This window comes from Melanerpes formicivorus, unplaced genomic scaffold (genome assembly GCF_026170545.1).
Source record: "Melanerpes formicivorus ecotype bairdi unplaced genomic scaffold, bMelFor1.0.p_v2 SCAF_364, whole genome shotgun sequence".
NCBI classification, from domain to species: Eukaryota; Metazoa; Chordata; class Aves; order Piciformes; family Picidae; genus Melanerpes; species Melanerpes formicivorus.
Window position 1 is genome coordinate 181,892 of NW_027142716.1, and position 15,084 is coordinate 196,975.

Consider the following 15,084-nt stretch of genomic DNA (forward strand, 5'->3'; position numbering starts at 1 on the left):
TCAGGGAGAGGACAGAGCTCTGCTCAGCCCTGGGCTCAGGGGCAGGACAAAGCTCTGCTCAGCCCTGCCCCAACAGCAACCCCAGGCAGATCCTTCAGGCTGGCCAAGACCTTGAAGCTCATCAGCCAAGACCACCCCAACCCCTGGGACCTGCTGGTCTGGATGCCACCAAACCTCATCCATGATTCTGGAGGGGACCCAGAAGGGACCCCTGGAGCCCACCCAGGCCAGGGGCACCCCTAGCAGCTTTCCCAGGGGCACCATGGCACCAGGGGGGGTTGGAAGCTCTCCACAGCCTCTCTGGGCAGCCTGCTCCAGGCCTCTCCAGCAGCCTCCCCCCAAACAAGTTGCTCCTGCTGGCACCTCCTGGCTGCCCCTTGCTGCCCCTGGGCACCCCTCAGCAGATACCAGGTCTGAAGGACCAGAACTGGTCCCCCAGCCCTGCAGCTGTGGCCTCCCCAGGGCAGAGCAGAGGGGCAGCAGAACCTCCCTGCCCCTGCTGCTGCCCACACTCTGCTCCCTGCCCCCCAGGGCACCTTTGGCCTCCCCCCAGGGCACCTTGCTGGCTGCTGGGCACTTCCTTGTGCCCCCTCCCAGCACCCCCAGCTCCTTCCCCTGGCAGCTGCTCCCCAGCAGCTCCCCCCTGGGCTGTGCTGCTGCAGGAGGGCTGGAGGGGGACTGGGACCTGGCAGTGCTGGTGGGGTGGTAGGACCCTGCCATTCCCACCCCCACCACAGCCCCAAGCTGGACCCTGGGGTGCTGGAGTCATCTCCCCAAGCCCCCCAGCCCCCAGGATCCCCCCTCTGGGCCCTGGGGATGGACCACCTCAGCCCCCCGGGGGCCTGCAAGCCCTCCCCAGCTGCTGCAGGAGAGCTTTGCCTGAGGCTCCGGGGGAGAAACTTCTCCTGCAGGGGCAGGGGGCGGGCGGGGGGGGAGGGGCAGGCGGAGGCGCTGTGCTCCGGGTCCGGCCTGACCTCATTCCCGGGCAGCCATCGCCATGGGAACCCCAGCAGAAGCCCGCAGGGCTCAGGCGGCCCGGGCAGGGCAGCGGCACCGTGGGCAGGCGGCGGGCACCGCGCCCGGGGGAGGCTGCCCGCCGCCGCAGCCGCAGGCAGGGGACCGCGCAGGATTGGACCCCCGGGGGCAGCGAGGGGACGGGGCCGGGGAGCCCCCCTGCCAGGGCAGCAGCTGGCACGGGCGGGCAGCACCCCGAGGGGGGCAGGCAGCACCCAGCCTTGGGCAAGCAGCACCCCGAGGGGGGCAAGCAGCACCCAGCCATGGGCAAGCAGCACCCTGAGGGGGGCAAGCAGCACCCAGCCATGGGCAAGAGCACCCTGAGGGGGGCAAGAACCACCCAGCCATGGGCAAGCATCACCCCGAGGGGGGGCAAGCAGCACCCAGCCATGGGCAAGCAGCACCCTGAGGTGAGCAAGCACTGCCTGGCATGGGTCATCAGCACCCAGCCTTGGGCAAGCAGCACCCAGAGGTGGGCAAGCAGCACCCAGCCTTGGGCAAGCAGCACCCAGAGGTGGGCAAGCACTGCCTGGCATGGGTCACCAGCACCCAGCCATGGGCAAGCAGCACCCAGCCTTGGGCAAGCAGCACCCTGAGAGGGGCAAGCACTGCCTGGCATGGGTCAAAAGCACCCAGCCATGGGCAAGCAGCACCCAGAGGTGGGCAAGCAGCACCCTGAGGTGGGCAAGCACTGCCTGGCATGGGTCAAAAGCACCCAGCCTTGGGCAAGCAGCACTCTGAGGTGGGCAAGCAGCACCCTGAGGTGGGCAAGCACTGCCTGGCATGGGTCACCATCACCCATAGGTGGGCAAGCAGCACCCAGAGGTGGGCAAGCAGCACCCTGAGGTGGGCAAGCACTGCCTGGCATGGGTCAAAAGCACCCAGCCTTGGGCAAGCAGCACTCTGAGGTGGGCAAGCAGCACCCTGAGGTGGGCAAGCACTGCCTGGCATGGGTCACCATCACCCATAGGTGGGCAAGCAGCACCCTGAGGTGGGCAAGCAGCACCCTGAGGTGGGCAAGCACTGCCTGGCATGGGTCACCATCCCCCAGCCATGGCCAAGCAGCACCCAGAGGTGGGCAAGCAGCTCCTGTGTCCAATGCCAAACCCAGAATGGGGAGTGTCCAATGCCCTCTCCCAGCCCCCAGTGAGTGGCACAGGGGAGGCCCAAGCCCCCTGGGTGCCAGTCTAGCCGCGGGCACCCCCCGGGCCGTGCCCACAGCCCCACAGCCAGCTGGCACCAGGGGGTGGAGATGGCAACAGGTGGGGGGGGCAGGGGGAGGGTGCACAAACCTTGCCCAGCCGCTTTTGGTGCCCCCCCGCAGGGCAGCTGCTGGCAGGCACACGCCCCTCCCCCCCCGTGCCAGCCTGGCAGGGGTTGGGCACAGCAGGAGGTCCCGGTGCCCCTCCCTGGTGGCACCCAGCGGTGCCACCACCACCACTTCCTGCTCAGAGGAAACCCAAAGAGCTTCTCCTTCTCCCTCCCCCACCCCTCCCCTCCCCTCCCTGGCAGTGCCACCCCCCTCCCCACTGCCCCCCAGCCTGCCTCTCGCCACCCCTTTGCCCCCTTCCCTTGCTCCCCCCCACCCCGGGCACCAAGTGCCACCCACCAGTCCCAACACCCCCTCCCCCCCGCTGCCACCCGCCCCTCCCCCTACCTGGGTGGGCACCGGGGGGTGGGGGCGGTGACCCCCTCCCAGTAGTGCCCAGTTTGGTGCCCTGGGGACCTGCTGGTGGCGGCAGGGAGCAAGGGGGGAGCACAGCACCTCCCCTCCCCCCCCCCCCCCGCCTCCGGGCACTTCCTGCCTGGCTCCAGCAGAGCTTCCTGAGGTGGCCGAGCCGGGGGAGGGCCACTGGGGACCAGCAGTTGGCCACCAGGGCACCGACGGGGGGGGCGGGACACTGGGCACCAACTGGGCACCGGCGAGCTCGGGGTTGGAGGGCGCTGAGGGGGAGGTTTGGTAGGGATGGGGGCAATGGGGCAGGGGGGGGACAGGGATGGGCACCTGTGCGGGGGGGGGGGGGGTGGGTTTGAGACCCCTCCCAGTCCATCCCAGTCACCCAAGACCCCCTCCCAGTTCCCTACGAACCCCCCCAGCCCCAGTTTGGGGACCCCACCCCAGGTTTGGGGGGCTGGGGGCACTGGTTTGCTGTGGGGGGGGGCTGGGGGCACTGGTTTGCAGTGGGGGGGCTGGGGGCACTGGTTTGCAGTGGGGGGGCTGGGGGCACTGGTTTGCTATGGTGGGGGCTGGGGGGCACTGGTTTGCAGTGGGGGGGCTGGGGGCACTGGTTTGCTATGGTGGGGGCTGGGGGGCACTGGTTTGCAGTGGGGGGGCTGGGGGCACTGGTTTGCTATGGGGGGGGCTGGGGGCACTGGTTTGCTATGGTGGGGGCTGGGGGCACTGGTTTGCTATGGGTGGCCTGGGGGCACTGGTTTGCTATGGGGGGGCTGGGGGCACTGGTTGGCAATGGGGGGGCTGGGGGCACTGGTTTGCAATGGGGGGGCTGGGGGGCACTGGCTTGCTATGGGGGGGGCTGGGGGGAACTGGTTTGCAATGGGGGGGCTGGGGGCACTGGTTTGCAGTGGGGGGGGCTGGGGGGCACTGGTTTGCTGTGGGGGGGGCTGGGGGCACTGGTTTGCAATGGGGGGGCTGGGGGCACTGGTTTGCTATGGGGGGGGCTGGGGGCACTGGTTTGCTGTGGGGGGGGCTGGGGGCACTGGTTTGCAATGGGGGGGCTGGGGGCACTGGTTTGCTATGGGGGGGGCTGGGGGCACTGGTTTGCTGTGGGGGGGGGCTGGGGGCACTGGTTTGCAATGGGGGGGATGGGGGCACTGGTTTGCTATGGGGGGGGGCTGGGGGCACTGGTTTGCTGTGGGGGGGGCTGGGGGCACTGGTTTGCAATGGGGGGGATGGGGGCACTGGTTTGCTATGGGGGGGCTGGGGGCAATGGTTTGCAATGGGGGGGGCTGGGGGCAATGGTTTGCTATGGGGGGGCTGGGGGCACTGGTTTGCAATGGGGGGGGCTGGGGGCACTGGTTTGCTGGGGGGGGCTGGGGGCACTGGTTTCCTATGTGGGGGGCTGGGGGCACTGGTTTGCAAGGGTGAGGTGGTCCCTGACACCAAGGGGGGGGCCATGAACCCACCCCCCAGTCTGTACTGGTACATTCCTGCCACTCCAGTTGCCTCTGGCCCCCCCTTACTGGTGTGTCTGGGGGGGGGGCCTTCCCTCCCCACCCTCCCCAGTCACCACAGGGCTGTGGTTTGCTGCTGGCCCAGTCTCAATCTGGGGGGGGACTGGGAGGGACTGGGGACTGTCACCCCTCCCCCCCCCCCCGAGAAATGTGCTGGGCATGGGGGGGCCCAGTTTGGGGGGAGCCTGGGGGGGTCCCCAGCGATGTGATGGGGCTGAGGGAGGCCCTAAGGAGCTGTGATGGGTCTGAGGGGGGGGTCCCAAGGAGATATTGGGGTTGGGGGGCGCCCCTTAGGACCTGAACTGGGGCTGGGGGGGACCCCAGGAGATGTGATGGGGTCTGGGGGGGCCTTAGGACATAAACTTGGGGGTTGGGGGGAGAGAACCCCGGGAGATGCTGGATCTGGGGGGCCTCCCAAGAAGATGAATTAGGTCTGGGGGAGGGACCTCAGTACATGTGGGGTCTAGGGAGGACCCCTGGAGATGAATTGGGTCTGGGGGGGGACCCCAAACAGATAAGGGGGGATGGGGTGGTGCAGGTACCCCAAGGAGCTGTACTGGGATATGCTGGGGGGGGGGGGCACCCAGTACCCACCCAACTGTCCCACAGCAGCCTCCCTGCACCCCACCCCACCCAAACCCCCTCCCCAAGCCTGCAGCCCTCCCTTACCTCCTGGGGGGCAGAGTCCTGGGGGGCACCAGGGGTGGGCAGCTGGGTGCCAGGGGAGGCTTCTGGGGCTGGCTTTGGGCCTCCAGCTGGTGGCGCTTGGCTGGCAGCGGCGGCAGGGAGGGCCTGCCCCTGCCTCCCCGGGCAGGGGGCACCTCCTGGGGGGGCCTGGGCACAGCTGAGGGGCAGGGCTGGGGGCTGCCAGCCGCCCCTGGCAGGGAGGGCTGGGGAGAACTTGAGGGGGGGGGGCGGCAGCCCAGCCGGGGGGGGGATGGGGGGGGGGCAGCTGGGGGAGGCTTGGACCCCCCCCCAGGGGCCTTCTGCTGGGCAGGGTGGGGCTGGGGGGCTCCACTTGGCCCTGGTGGCCCAGTAGGGCCAGTTGGCCTTGTTGGCCCTGTTGGCTCTCTTGGTCCAGTTGAGCTGGTTGGCCCAGTTGGCCTTGTTGGCCCCATTGGCACTCTTGGTCCAGTTGGCCCAGCAGGTCCAGTTGCTCCAGCTGGCCCAGAAGATCCTGATGAGCCTGTTGATGAAGGTGGCCCAGTTGACCCTGATGGTCCATTTGACCCAGTTGACCTGGTTGATCCAATTGGTCTAGTTGGTCCAGTTGGCTCAGCTGCCCCAGTTGGTCCAGTTGACCTGGTTGGCCCAGTTGACTCTGTTGGCCCAGCTGGCCCAGTTGACTCTGCTGGCCCAGGTGACTCTGTTGACCTGGTTGGCCCAGTTGACCTGGTTGACTCTGCTGTCCCGGTTGACCCAGCTGATTCCACTGACCCAGTTGGTCCAGTTGACCTGGTTGGCCCAGTTGGCTCTGTTGACCCAGTTGACTCTGCTGCCCCAGTTGGCCCAGTTGACTCTGTTGACCCAGTTGGCCCAGTTGACCCGGTTGGCCCAGTTGACTCTGCTGCCCCAGTTGGCCCAGTTGACTCTGTTGACCTTGGCCCAGTTGACTCTGTTGACTTGGTTGGCCCAGTTGGCCTGGTTGACCTGGTTGACTCTGCTCTGCCAGTTGACCTGGTTGGCCCAGTTGACTCTGTTGACCTGGTTGGCCCAGCTGACCCTGCTGGCCCGTCTGGCCCTGCCGTGCCAGCTGGAGGCTGGCACCGTGCCGGAAGATGTGACGCTTCCTGGGCACAGGCTTCCCGCCGGGCAGCTGGGGGGTGGCACCGGGCACCGCGGGCTCCACCGCGGGCATCTCCGCGGGGCACCTCCGCGGGCAGCTCCGCGGGCAGGGGGGGCTGGGGGAAGGCTTTGTGCAGAGCCAGGAGGATGCGGCGGCGGTGGCCGGGCAGCGCCACCCCCAGGCGGCACAGGGCCTCCTCGCTCAGCCCCTGGCAGTCCCGCAGCCGCCGCAGCCCCTGCCGCAGGAAGCTCTCCGAGTACTGCCCCAGGCGCAGGGCTGCCAACCAGCAGGGCACCGGCACCCAGCCTTCCTCCTCCTCCTCCTCCATGGCGCTGCGGGCACCGCGGGGCCGGCCTCACGACATCGCCCCCCGGGGGCTCCGGAGGGCAGCGGGGGGACCCTGCGGGGAGAGAGGAGAGGAGGAGCCTGGAGAGCAGCCAGGCTGAGGAGGGCAGCAGGGAGACCCTGGGGGGAGAGGGGAAAGGAGGAGGAGCCTGGAGAGCAGCCAGGCTGAGGAGGGCAGCAGGGAGACCCTGGGGGGGAGAGGGGAAAGGAGCCTGGAGAGCAGCCAGGCTGTGCCAGCAGGGCACCCCCAGCAGCTTGCCCAGGGGCACCATGGCACCAAGGGGGGTTGGAAGCTCTCCACAGCCTCTCTGGGCAGCCTGCTCCAGGCCTCTCCTGCTGGCACCTCCTGCCTGCCCCTTGCTGCCCCTGGGCACCCCTCAGCAGATGTCAGCCCCAGGCTCTTGCCCCCCAGCCCTGCAGCTGTGGCCTCCCCAGGGCAGAGCAGAGGGGCAGCAGAACCTCCCTGCCCCTGCTGCTGCCCACACTCTGCTCCATGGCCCCCAGGGCACCTTTGGCCTCCCCCCAGGGCACCTTTGGCCTCTCCCAGGGCATCTTGCTGGCTGCTGGGCACCTCCTTGTGCCCACCCCCAGCTCCTTCTCCTGGCAGCTGCTCCCCAGCAGCTCCCCCCTGGGCTGTGCTGCCCCAGGAGGTTGTCCCTGCCCGGGGGCAGGACCCTGCCCTTGCCCTGCTCCTGGTTGCCCCCCAGGAGCTTCCTTGCCCAGCTCAGGTCCTTTGCTCTCTGCCAGGGCTGCCCTGCAGCAGGGGCCAGACCCTGCTCTCCACAGCAGCCCTGGTGCCCTCTGCCCCATCCCTGGGTGCTGGGCAACCCTCAGCCCAAGCCCTCCTCAGAGCCAGCCTGGCACCAGCCCTGGCACAGCCCCCAAAGGTCAGGCTGGAGGGGCTGAGCTGGAGGCTTGCTCCAGCGTCCCAGCAGAGCCTGGCAGCGGGTGGCACAGCACCCAGGGCCACCTCACCACCACCCCGGCCCTGCCCCTGGCACCTCGTGGCCCAGCCTGGCACCGGGTGCCCTCGGTGCCCTCCCGAGGTCTAAATCTGGCTTCCCCGGGAGGCTTTTTTTAGGCCCTCGTGAAGAGGAAGCAGAGAAGGTGCCCAGGGTCACAGGAGAGCTGACTCAGGCCGGGGCTGGGCACGGGGGCATGGGGCTGGCACCGCGCCAGGGCAGGCTCCCGACGCTCCCTGGCGCCGACTGGGCCACGACAAAGCCTGGGGGAGCCCCAGGGGGCTGTGAGACCCCAGCCAGGGCCCCCAGCCGGCTCCAGCTGTGGGCATCCTGCTGTGGCCACAAGGGGCTGAGGGCCTCCTTGCTTGGGGGTCTCCACCATCCCCAAGAGGGTCTCCAGCACCCCCAAGGGGGTCTCCCGCACCTCCAAGGGGGGTCTCCACCACCCCCAAGAGGTCTACACCCATCCCCAAGGGGTCTACACCATCTCCAAGGGGGTCTGTACCACCCCCAAGAGGGTCTCCAGCACCCCCAAGGGGGGTCTCCCCCACCTCCAAGGGGGTCTGCACCACCCCCAAGGGGGTCTCCACCACCCCCAAGGGGGTCTCCACCACCTCCAAGGGGGTCTGCACCACCCCCAAGGGGGTCTCCCCCCACCTCCAAGGGGGTCCCCACCACCTCCAAGAGGTCTCCACCATCTACACCCTGGGCATGGTCCTGAGGCCTTGATGGAGGTCCCCAGGGCTGGGCACAGAGCTCCCTGAGGCTCTCTGCTCCCTGCCCTCTCCAAGTAAATCATTGACCAGGAGCTGGACTCAGGCACAGGCCCAGGGAAGTGTTTGGCTTGGAGAAGACCTCCAAGGGCATGGAGCCCAACCATGGCCCCAGCCCTGCCCCAGCACCACCACCCCAGGGCCCTCAGCACCACAGCTCCAGGGCTTGGCAACCCCCTCCAGCCATGGGGACTCCCCCACTGCCCTGGGCAGCCTGCCACAGGCCTGGGCACCACTCAAGGGGCACCAATTGCTCCTCAGGGCCAAGCTCAGCCTGCCCTGCCACAACCTGAGGCCATCTCCTCTTGGCCCAGCCCTCAGCAGCAGCCCTTGAGCCCCAGCTGGCTGCAAGCTGCTCTCAGGGAGCTGCAGAGAGCCACAAGCTCTCCCCTCAGCCTCCTCTGCTGCAGCCTCAACCCCCCCAGGGCCCTCAGCTGCTCCTCACAACTTCTCCACAGCCTTCTCCTCCTTCCCCAGACCCCTCCCCAGCTTCCTTGCTTCCTCACATCCAACCTAAGCCTCCCCTGGTGACCATCCCAAGCTCCAACGACCTTCAGGGCTCCCCCCCCCCCAGGGCTGGAGCACCTGAGGTGGTCCCTGCTGGCCCCACAGCCTGGCTCCAGGGGCTCAGCCCTGCCCCCCTGCACCCCACCCCAGGCTGGTGGCTGCTCCCCTGGGGGTGTCCCACGGCCACCAACCCCAGGCAGGTGCCACCAGGTCGGGAGGGGGCCAAGGAGCTCCCCCAGGGAGCTGCCTGCACAACAGGGAGGGTGGTGGCACCTGCCCTGGAGGTGACCACCCTGGAGGTGACCCCAGGGGGCTCAGCTCAGCTTGCAGCTCCCAGCTGACCCTTCCTGGGGGGAGCCACCACCTCTGACCACCCTGGAGGTGAGCCCAGGAGGCTTGCAGCTCCCAGCTGACCCTTCCTGGGGGGGTCCCTGGGGGATCCACCACCCCTGACCACCCTGGAGGTGAGCCCAGGAGGCTTGCAGCTCCCAGCTGACCCTTCCTAGGGGGGGTCCTTGGGTGAGTCACCACCCCTAAGCCCCAGCAGCCCAACCAGGACCACCTCAGGCTCTTCCCTTCCCACCCCTCCAGGACCAGAGGAGCAGAGCAGCCCCCAGCCCCACCTCTCCTGCTCCCATTCCCTCTCCACTTCCTCCTCCAAACCCCTCCCTGCCCCCCCCCTGCCCTTCCCCTTCCTCATCTTCCTCCAGCTCCTTCCACCCAGGAGTGGCTCAGCAGAAGTTCTCCTTCCTTACCTTGCTGACCTCAGCAGCAGGATGGGAGCTGCCTGGCTAAGGAGGTGCCCAAGGGTCCTCAGCTGGGGCTGGGAGGGTGGAGGTTTGCTCCAGAGGGACTCTGCCCCCTTGGAGGACTTCCCCAAACACTGCCTCAGGCCCCAGGAACTTGCCCAAGGAGCTGAGGAGGATGTGGTGCAATCAACCCCAGAGGTCTCCAGGCCTGCTGGAGTCATCTCAAGGAGGGGAGAGGGGTGGAAAGGGTCCAGCTGCAGCCCCCAAGGCAGAGGAAGAAGTTGGGAGCCAGCTGCTGGAGGAGCTCTGGCTGATGCTGGGGTGGGGAAGGGGCTCCAGCAAGAGAAGGACACCCCCCAAGAGTGGGACCCCAGCACCAGGATGAGGTGGCCTGGGGACAAGCCCTGGCCACCAGTCAGGAGCAACCAAGTGGCTGCCACAGCTCCAGGACCCCTTGGACCTCTTCTCATGGTCCCTGGGAGTCCCTCTGAGCACCAGTCAGGAGCAACCAAGTGGCTGCCATAGCTCCAGGACCCCCTTGGACCTCTTCTCTGAGCACCAGTCAGGAGCAACCAAGTGGCTGCCACAGCTCCAGGACCCCCTTGGACCTCTCCTCATGGTCCCTGGGGGTCCCTCTGAGCACCAGTCAGGAGCAACCAAGTGGCTGCCATAGCTCCAGGACCCCTTGGACCTCTCCTCATGGTCCTTTGGGGTCCCTCTGGGCACCAGTCAGCAGCAACCAAGTGGTTGCCACATCTCCAGGACCCCTTGGACCTCTTCTCATGGTCCTTTGGGGTCGCCCTGAGCACCAGTCAGGAGCAACCAAGTGGTTGCCACAGCTCCAGGACCCCCTTGGACCTCTCCTCATGGTCCCTGGAGGTCCCTCTGAGCACCAGTCAGGAGCAACCAAGTGGTTGCCTCAGCTCCAGGACCCCCTTGGACCTCTCCTCATGGTCCCTGGAGGTCCCTCTGAGCACCAGTCAGGAGCAACCAAGTGGCTGCCACAGCTCCAGGTCCCCTTGGTCCTCTTCTCATGGTCCTTTGGGGTCGCCCTGAGCACCAGTCAGGAGCAACCAAGTGGTTGCCACAGCTCCAGGACCCCCTTGGACCTCTCCTCATGGTCCCTGGAGGTCCCTCTGAGCACCAGTCAGGAGCAAGCAAGTGGCTGCCACAGCTCCAGGACCCCTTGGACCTCTTCTCATGGTCCCTGGGAGTCCCTCTGAGCACCAGTCAGGAGCAACCAAGTGGCTGCCACAGTTCCAGGACCCCTTGGACCTCTTCCATGAGCACCAGTCAGGAGCAACCAAGTGGTTGCCACAGCTCCAGGACCCCCTTGGACCTCTTCTCTGAGCACCAGTCAGGAGCAACCAAGTGGCTGCCACAGCTCCAGGACCCCTTGGACCTCTCCTCATGGTCCCTGGAGGTCCCTCTGAGCACCAGTCAGGAGCAACCAAGTGGTTGCCACAGCTCCATTTCCCCTTGGTCCTCTTCTCATGGTCCCTGGAGGTCCCTCTGAACATCAGTCAGGAGCAAGCAAGTGGCTGCCACAGCTCCAGGACCCCTTGGACCTCTTCTCATGGTCCTTGGAGGTCCCTCTGAGCACCATGGTTGGAGCAACCAAGTGGTTGCCACAGTTCCAGAACCCCTTGGACCTCTTCTCTTAGCACCAGTCAGGAGCAACCAAGTGGCTGCCACAGCTCCAGGTCCCCTTGGACCTCTCCTCATGGTCCTTGGGGGTCCCTCTGAGCATCAGTCAGGAGCAACCAAGTGGTTGCCACATCTCCAGGATCCCTTGGACCTCTCCTCATGGTCCCTGGGGGTCCCTCTGAGCACCAGTCAGGAGCAACCAAGTGGCTGCCACAGCTCCAGGACCCCTTGGACCTCTTCTCATGGTCCCTGGGAGTCCCTCTGAGCACCAGTCAGGAGCAACCAAGTGGCTGCCACAGTTCCAGGACCCCTTGGACCTCTTCCATGAGCACCAGTCAGGAGCAACCAAGTGGTTGCCACAGCTCCAGGACCCCCTTGGACCTCTTCTCTGAGCACCAGTCAGGAGCAACCAAGTGGCTGCCACAGCTCCAGGACCCCTTGGACCTCTTCTCATGGTCCTTGGACGTCCCTCTGAGCACCATGGTTGGAGCAACCAAGTGGCTGCCACAGCTCCAGGACCCCCTTGGACCTCTTCTCTTAGCACCAGTCAGGAGCAACCAAGTGGCTGCCACAGCTCCAGGACCCCTTGGACCTCTTCTCATGGTCCTTGGACGTCCCTCTGAGCACCATGGTTGGAGCAACCAAGTGGTTGCCACAGTTCCAGAACCCCTTGGACCTCTTCTCTTAGCACCAGTCAGGAGCAACCAAGTGGCTGCCACAGCTCCAGGTCCCCTTGGACCTCTCCTCATGGTCCTTGGGGGTCCCTCTGAGCATCAGTCAGGAGCAACCAAGTGGTTGCCACATCTCCAGGATCCCTTGGACCTCTCCTCATGGTCCCTGGGGGTCCCTCTGAGCACCAGTCAGGAGCAACCAAGTGGCTGCCACAGCTCCAGGACCCCTTGGACCTCTTCTCTGAGCACCAGTCAGGAGCAACCAAGTGGCTGCCACAGCTCCAGGACCCCCTTGGTCCTCTTCTCATGGTCCCTGGAGGTCCCTCTGAGCACCAGTCAGGAGCAACCAAGTGGCTGCCACAGCTCCAGGACCCCTTGGACCTCTTCTCATGGTCCTTGGAGGTCCCTCTGAGCACCATGGTTGGAGCAACCAAGTGGTTGCCACAGTTCCAGAACCCCTTGGACCTCTTCTCTTAGCACCCATCAGGAGCAACCAAGTGGCTGCCACAGCTCCAGGACCCCCTTGGACCTCTCCTCATGGTCCCTGGGGGTCCCTCTGAGCACCAGTCAGGAGCAACCAAGTGGTTGCCACAGCTCCAGGACCCCCCTTGGACCTCTTCTCTGAGCACCAGTCAGGAGCAACCAAGTGGCTGCCACAGCTCCAGGTCCCCTTGGACCTCTCCTCATGGTCCTTGGGGGTCCCTCTGAGCATCAGTCAGGAGCAACCAAGTGGTTGCCACATCTCCAGGATCCCTTGGACCTCTCCTCATGGTCCCTGGGGGTCCCTCTGAGCACCAGTCAGGAGCAACCAAGTGGTTGCCACAGCTTCAGGACCCCTTGGACCTCTTCCATGAGCATGAGTCAGGAGTAATCAAGTGGTTGCCACAGCTCCAGGACCCCCTTGGACCTCTTCTCATGGTTCTTGGGGGTCCCTCTGGGCACCTGGGCCCTGCTGGGACCTGTTGGGAGCTGTTCCACCACCAGCCAACCAACCTCCCTCCTCCTCCTCAAGTGACTTTCAGCCAGGCCCCAACCTGTGCCCAGGTGGGATGGGGTCCCCCCACACCCCTCCAGCCCCCGCCCCAGGGACACCCCCAAGCCGCCAGGGAGGACCCCAAGCCCCTGGGTACCTGCAGCTGCCGCAGCCACCACAGCTCCTCACCGCGGCCGGGGACTCCTCGGCTCCTCCTGGAGCTGTCCCAGGGCAGATCTTCAGCCCCCAAAAAGCAGAAGCAAAATCCTGGGGAGGCCCTAGCAAGGCAGAAGGACAAACCAAAACCCAACCAAAACCTTGAGGCTTTAGCAGCTCCTCAACCCCCACCCCAGCTTCTCTAGAGCTTCCCTCACCACCAGCAGCAGCAGCAGCAGCTGAGGCAGCAGCTGCGGAGCTGTGGCCTTGGGAAGATGAAGCTCTTGAGAGCTTCTTTCACTTTCAAGATCTCCACCACACGCGGAGGGAGGAGGAGGAGGAGGAGATGCAAATCGCAGCCCCCGGGGGGTGGGGGGGGGGGGTGGGGGGGGGCGAGCGGCAGGAGTCAAGCTCCGGCTTGCAGAGGCATCAAAGGGGAAGGTTCTGGAGAGCCTCTTCCTCCTGCCAAGGATTGCAGAGCTCCCAACCGCTTCAGCTTGGGGAGCTCCTGACCTGGGGGCTTTGGAGCTGCTGCTTTGGAGCTTCCCACGCACCCCCCATTCCCTCCCCCCACCCCTCCTTGAGCTCTGCAGCTCCCCAGGGGTGGGAAGTGCCTGGGAGGGAGAGGAGCAGCAAAGGAGTGAGGGGATCATGGAGATCAAGGGGGATCAAGGAGCTCATGGAAGGGGGTGGGTGGGAAGGCACCTCCCAAGCTCATCCAGCCCAACCCCCCCCCATCCCCTGCAGCCAGCTCACAGCCCCAACCCGCCTGCCCTGGGCTTGCTGCCAGCCAGGGGGCAGCTCTCACCTCCCTGGACACCCTCAGCCGGGCTCTGACCAGCCTCAGGGAATTGCTTTGGCTTGGAGAAGACCTCCAAGGGCATGGAGCCCAACCATGGACCCCAGCACCACCCCCCCCATGGCCCTCAGCACCACAGCTCCAGGGCTTGCTGACTCCCCCACTGCCCTGGGCAGCCTGCCACTGCCCTGGGCACCCCTCAGGGGGCACCAATTGCTCCTCAGGGCCAAGCTCAACCTCCCCTGCCACAACCTGAGGCCATCTCCTCTTGGCCCAGCCCTCAGGAGCAGCCCTTGAGCCCCAGCTGGCTGCAAGCTGCTCTCAGGGAGCTGCAGAGAGCCACAAGGTCTCCCCTCAGCCTCCTCTGCTGCAGCCTCAACCCCCCCAGGGCCCTCAGCTGCTCCTCACAACTTCTCCACAGCCTTCTCCTCCTTCCCCAGACCCCTCCCCAGCTTCCTTGCCCTGCTCTGGCCCTGCCCCAGCCCTCAAGGTGCTCCTGGGGTCCCCTGTGCATCCCCCCCGCCAGGAGCTGTCTCCTCATGGCCAACCTGAACCCCCCCCCCCCCGGGCCTCCTGGGTGTGAAGCTCCCTGAGCTGTGGCACCCCCAGGCAGGGCCACACCTGGCCAAGGCAAGCAGGAAAGAGGCCAAAATGGCACAAAATGGGCAAAGGTAGCAAAAAATAGGAAAGAAAAAAGGGAGGGAGGGGGGAAAAAGGCAAATTTGGCTTAAAAAAGAGCAAAATTAGCAAAAAAAAATGAAAAAAGGGAAATTTGGCCAACAAAGAACAACTTTAGAAGGGAGGGGAAAAAAAGGAAATTGGGTCCAAAAAAAGGCAAATTTAGTAAAAAAATACAAAAAAGGGAAGTTTTGGCCAACAAAGAGCAAATTTAGAGGGGAAAAAGAGGGAAATTTGGTCCCCCCCCAAAAAGAGCAAATTTAGCTAAAGAAAAATTGAAAAGGGAAATTTGGCCCCCCAAAAAGGGAAAGTTCAGTAAAAAATATAAAAAAAGGGAAATTTGACCCCCCAAAAAAGAACAAATTTAGCAAAAAGTAAATTAAAAAGGGTAATTTGGCCAACACAGAACAAATTTAGAAGGAAAAAAGAAGGAAATTTGGTTCAAAATGGCAAATTTAGAAAAAAAAAAAAATTAAAAAGGGAAATTTGGCCAAAAAAGAACTAATTAAGAAGGAAAAAAAAAGTAAATTTGGTCCAAAAAAGGGAAAATTTAGTAAAAAAAAAAAATTAAAAGGGGAAATTTGGCCAATAAAGAACAAATTTAGAAGGAAAAAAAAGGGAAATTTGGCCCCCCAAAAGGAAAATTCAGTAAAAAATACCAAAAAAAAAAGGGAAATATGACCCAAAAAAGAGCAAATTTAGCAAAAACTAAATTTAAAAGGGAAATTTGGCCAACACAGAACAAATTTAGAAGGAAAAAAGAAGGAAATTTTGGTCCCAAAATGGCAAATTTAGTTTAAAAAAAAGGGGGGAAATTGACCCAAAAAAGAGC

General features: G+C 64.5%; 1 protein-coding gene across 1 annotated transcript; it reads right to left on the reverse strand.

The window, feature by feature from the left end:
- Positions 1-4,669: 4,669 nt before the first annotated feature.
- On the reverse strand, positions 4,670-13,076 carry LOC137459467 (collagen alpha-1(I) chain-like). The gene is made up of 3 exons (XM_068170384.1): positions 12,777-13,076; positions 4,905-6,392; positions 4,670-4,699 (listed from the first exon to the last, which is right to left on the reverse strand). Exons 2-3 carry the CDS (start codon positions 6,318-6,320, stop codon positions 4,670-4,672), a joined length of 1,446 nt encoding a protein of 481 aa, XP_068026485.1. The 5' UTR covers positions 6,321-6,392; positions 12,777-13,076.
- Between the last annotated feature and the right edge of the window lie 2,008 nt (positions 13,077-15,084).

Coding starts and splice junctions, on each gene's coding strand:
- LOC137459467 (XM_068170384.1), bottom strand. CDS start 6,320: ATGGAGGAGGAGGAGGAGGAAGGCTGGGTGCCGGTGCCCTGCTGGTTG. Junction 4,700..4,904: donor CACCCAGCTGCCCACCCCTG/GTGCCCCCCAGG, acceptor GTCCCCCCCCAG/ACCCAATTCATCTCCAGGGG.